Consider the following 4,018-nt stretch of genomic DNA (forward strand, 5'->3'; position numbering starts at 1 on the left):
GGAGAGTGTGAGAGAGAGGTGGAGGGGGAGAGTGGGCGAGAGAGAGGCAGATATATAGAAATATTGGAGTAAGACAAGTGGGCGTGGAATAAGCGGGGCCGCGAAGCGCTGAGGGAAGAACAATTTTCACTATTTCTCCCACACGGTTAATATATGAAAAAAAATAATAAAAAGTCCAGAAAGGCAAGAATCGCTGCAACCAGACTCGCAATCTCAAAATGCGCGGCAACGCTAATTTGGCGAATATTTCATTAGTATTACAAGCGGCTAAGCTCTACGTTCTGTCCGACTCGGATTGCTTGTGCGGTTTGGTTACCCAACAACAAGGTGGTCAAGGATCCGATCAGCTCTCGGTCGGATAAGGAAGGTTGCAATTCGGCTGGGCTTGTTTTCTGGCCCAGGCTTCCTGCTCGCGCAGCCCCCCCCCCCCTTCCCGCTCCACTTCTCCCCCCCCCCAAACTCCCGCTACAAAAACGGCGGGCAAAAGGGTTTGCAGGGTGGGCATAAGCACGAGTCCGCGGATCATTCGCCAGCCAAGGTTGCCAATGCCATCGGAATATGCATCGCCCTTCCAATGCAGAAGGGGCCATTTTCAAGAGACAACAAAGTTTAGCCAGAGGCTGGCGGTTGGGGTTCCATTTCTCAAGAAAAGCATATCTATATCCTCACCACAAGATGGAAACTCGGTTAATTCCATCCCATATTCACAAACAGGGGAAAAAAAAATAATAAAACCAACCCCCTCTCTCTCTTTCCCACACAAATTAACAAACAAAAAGGAAAATACGGAAGAGCTGGCCCCAAAACAGGCTCTCCTTACGCGCTCCCCCGCTCCCCCCCTCGTTTTAAAAAAGAAGAAAAAAAAAGGAAAAAAAAAGAGAAAAAAATTCATTTATAAACTAAGGGCCGGCTCGGTGTTGGTGTAGACGACGCGGCTCTTCTGGAACCCGTTGAAGCGCGAGGCGGCACAGATCGTGTAGGCCCCCATGTTCTCATAGCACACCCAGTCCCCCACCTCGAGCCGCGGCAGCCTCCCGCGGGGGGTGACGCAATCAATGGAGTCGCACGTGGGGCCCCACACGCTGCAGGCGAACTCCTCGGACGCGTCGGGGTCGTCGGCGGGGGGGGCCTGCCGGTACCAGAACCGGTCGTTGCGCTTGAGCACCAGGGGGTGCACCTCTTGGTGGTCGAACATCGTGCAGTTGAAGCTGCCGTACACGCCATCGTTGATGTAGTACATGTACTCGGGGCCGGGCTGGGTGCGGCGGGCTATGACCTGGGTGGCGAGCGTGAAGGCCGCGGCGGCGTAGTATCGGCCGGGCTCGCCGATGATCTTGACGGCCTCGTCGGGAAAGTGGCGTGCTACGGCGTCCGAGAGCACCGCGGCCACGCGCTCGAAGCCCTCGCCGTCGCCGGGGAAGCCGCCCCCCACATCCAGCAACGTCAGGCGGAACCCGAGCCGCTCCGCCTCGTCAAACACGATGCGCGCCCGCTCGATGGCGTCCACAAACGCGCCCTCGTCGAAACACCCGCTCCCCACGTGGAAACTGACGCCCACCACGTTCAGCCCCAGCTCCTTGGCGACCTGCAAGAGCTCCGGGCACACGTCCAACGGAGCGCCGAACTTCAGCCCCAGCTTGCACAGCGAGTTGGAGTCGTCCGTCAAGATGCGCAGCACAAGTTCTGCGTCGGGGTGCAGGCGCCGGATCTTGTGCAGCTCCTCCACGTTGTCAAAAGTCAACTTGCGGACGCCCACCTCGGCGGCATAGCGGAGATACGAGGCCTGCTTGCAGGGGTTGGCGTAGATGATGCGGTCGGGAGCGACCCCCAGCTCGAGGACCTGCTGGATCTCGGACTTGCTGGCGCAGTCGAAGCCGTTGCCGAAGTCGGCCATAAGTTTGAGTACGTATGGGTCGGGGTTGCACTTGACCGCTAACACATCAAAATACACACACGTTAGCCGGGGGAGACCCAAGACAGCAGGGGGAGGGACACTGTACCATAGAACGGCTCGATACGAGGCAAACACTTCTTCCAGCGCCTATCCTGCCGATAGACGGCGCCAAGATCCGCGACGAAGAAGGCCTCGTCTCTCTGCTCGACGCACAATCGCAGGACTTCCGCGGTGGGCAGCGTGTAGATCTCAGCGGTGCGCGAGACCGCGTTTTTGGCCATGAGCTTCTTCGTGGCGATTTCTACCGTCGACATGTCGATGGGCGGCATCTCGGCGATGATCATGGCTTATATGGGGTGATGTTTGTTTCTCTTTTTTTTTGGGTAGGAAGGACGAAAAGGTCGAGGCGTATATCAATCGAGGGAACTTGCCGGTAAAGGGTAAAGGGGAATAAATAATAAGCGAGATGGGGTTAAGCAATAGTATAGAAGTGGTAGCGAGAAGGGAAAGCGGATTCCCCCCCAAACAACAATAGCCTAGAGAATAGTAAACAATCTAATTTAGCCTGGGATGAAGAGGAAGATGAGCGGGGCCCAGAGGAAACGAAGAGTAGGTGAGAAGGTTGTTTTCAGTTGAATGGTTAATATCATTTATGAAGAGAACGGCATCGAGCTGTGCCGGTTTGGCGAGAGAGATATGGGAAAGAGTTGCGACGAGGGGGAGGGGCGGCAGAAGTCGCATTTTATTTTTGTTCTGATGTAATCTGATGGCCTGATGTAGAAATTTTCAACTTCAGCGGATGGATCCGGCCAATGCCCGGCCCTCTCCTTGCGGGCCAACGCCCAATGGCAGCGAGTGAGCATGGGGTGCCCGGGGAACTCGCAACTGGGAGATAATCGGGCGAACAACAGCAATTCGTGGGAGGCCTTCCATTGAGTCGCCGCGCCCCCTCCCCCAACACTCAGACCCTCGCGCGACCGAACCACGGCCCGTGGCCCACGGCTGCGGCGGCGAGGCGCCGCTCCCACCTTCCCGCCCTCTTCCCCCTCCCCCAACTGCCGCGGTGTCCTTCCCTTGGCTTAGGGGAGGGGCGGCCGTCTTTTTTTTTTAATTCCACTATTTGTTGGTTTTGATAGGGAGAGGATGATCTGCGCCACTTATAGCAAAAATCCCCTTTGACAGGACCAAAATTTGGCCTTGTTCCCCTGCTTCTAGATCTGTAGAAAAGAGGGCGAAGATCCCAACAGGGAGGGTTCACCCTTATTATATCGGATTAATTTGCGTCCATTGTGCTCTGCTATTCCGCTGACGACTTTCACTTTCATTGCGTGTTGTGTTGGAAAATGCCCGCCAAATCCAAATCCAAGCCAAAGCCCAAATCCAAGGCCCTGCGCCGTTCCCAGGTGGCCACCGCCACCCACACCCCTTCCAAATCCACCCCATTTCCTCTCAATGACCACAGCCTCTGGCGCAACGATGAAGAGCGCGCACAGCTCCATGAGTTCTGGCGCGAGCTCGACGAGCAAGAGCGCCGCTCTCTCGTGCGCATCGAGAAGGAGGCCATTCTGCGAAAAATGAAGGAACAGCAGCGACACTCGTGCTCTTGCACCGTGTGTGGCCGAAAACGGTAACCGCGATGTTTTTTTGTGGCCCACCTGGTCTTTCATGGGTGGTAACCGCTGCCTTTTTCTAGATCGGTGATTGAGGAAGAGCTGGAGTTGCTGTATGAGGCGTACTATGAGAAACTCGAGCAGTACGCACATACGAACCAAACATCCGATGCCGGGGTCAATGAACCAGTAGAGGACAGAAAGGATGACGTGGCAACGAGCGCCGGCGATGGATTCAGTTTCGGAAATGGTTTTACGGTGAAAGGTTCGTGATACTGCGAGTGTTTGGAGGTTCATGGGATCACCATGTTCTATTGTATTTTTCCCGAATCATATAGACAATATCCTTACCGTGGCGGACGATCTGTTGAAGAACGACGGCCGGAAATTCCTCGAAATGATGGAGCGACTGGCAGAGCAACGTTTGCAACGCGAGGAGGAGCAGGAGTACGATGATGAAGAATATGATGAATATGTAGATGGAGAGGATGAAGAGAAATACGACGAAGAAGGA

At 55.2% G+C, this 4,018-nt stretch overlaps 4 protein-coding genes across 4 annotated transcripts; 2 read left to right on the forward strand and 2 right to left on the reverse strand.

Annotated features, from left to right (window-relative positions):
- Window positions 1-218: 218 nt before the first annotated feature.
- Window positions 219-613, forward strand: VTP21DRAFT_2428 (uncharacterized protein; the record flags this gene model as incomplete). The annotated part of the gene is made up of 2 exons (XM_069392620.1): window positions 219-301; window positions 364-613. 2 exons carry the CDS (start codon window positions 219-221, stop codon window positions 611-613), a joined length of 333 nt encoding a protein of 110 aa, XP_069250317.1.
- Window positions 614-892: 279 nt separating this feature from the next.
- Window positions 893-2,238, reverse strand: VTP21DRAFT_2429 (uncharacterized protein; the record flags this gene model as incomplete). The annotated part of the gene is made up of 2 exons (XM_069392621.1): window positions 893-1,932; window positions 2,001-2,238. 2 exons carry the CDS (start codon window positions 2,236-2,238, stop codon window positions 893-895), a joined length of 1,278 nt encoding a protein of 425 aa, XP_069250318.1.
- A 69-nt stretch (window positions 2,239-2,307) lies between these two features.
- On the reverse strand, window positions 2,308-2,635 carry VTP21DRAFT_2430 (uncharacterized protein; the record flags this gene model as incomplete). The annotated part of the gene is made up of 2 exons (XM_069392623.1): window positions 2,308-2,430; window positions 2,558-2,635. 2 exons carry the CDS (start codon window positions 2,633-2,635, stop codon window positions 2,308-2,310), a joined length of 201 nt encoding a protein of 66 aa, XP_069250319.1.
- Window positions 2,636-3,237: 602 nt separating this feature from the next.
- VTP21DRAFT_2431 (uncharacterized protein) lies at window positions 3,238-3,960 on the forward strand (the record flags this gene model as incomplete). The annotated part of the gene is made up of 4 exons (XM_069392624.1): window positions 3,238-3,521; window positions 3,588-3,681; window positions 3,744-3,769; window positions 3,843-3,960. The coding sequence occupies 4 exons, from the start codon at window positions 3,238-3,240 to the stop codon at window positions 3,958-3,960; spliced, it is 522 nt and encodes a 173-aa protein (XP_069250320.1).
- Between the last annotated feature and the right edge of the window lie 58 nt (window positions 3,961-4,018).

This window comes from Calcarisporiella thermophila (assembly GCF_041956535.1).
Source record: "Calcarisporiella thermophila strain CBS 279.70 unplaced genomic scaffold VTP21scaffold_14, whole genome shotgun sequence".
Lineage (NCBI taxonomy): Eukaryota > Fungi > Calcarisporiellomycota > Calcarisporiellomycetes > Calcarisporiellales > Calcarisporiellaceae > Calcarisporiella > Calcarisporiella thermophila.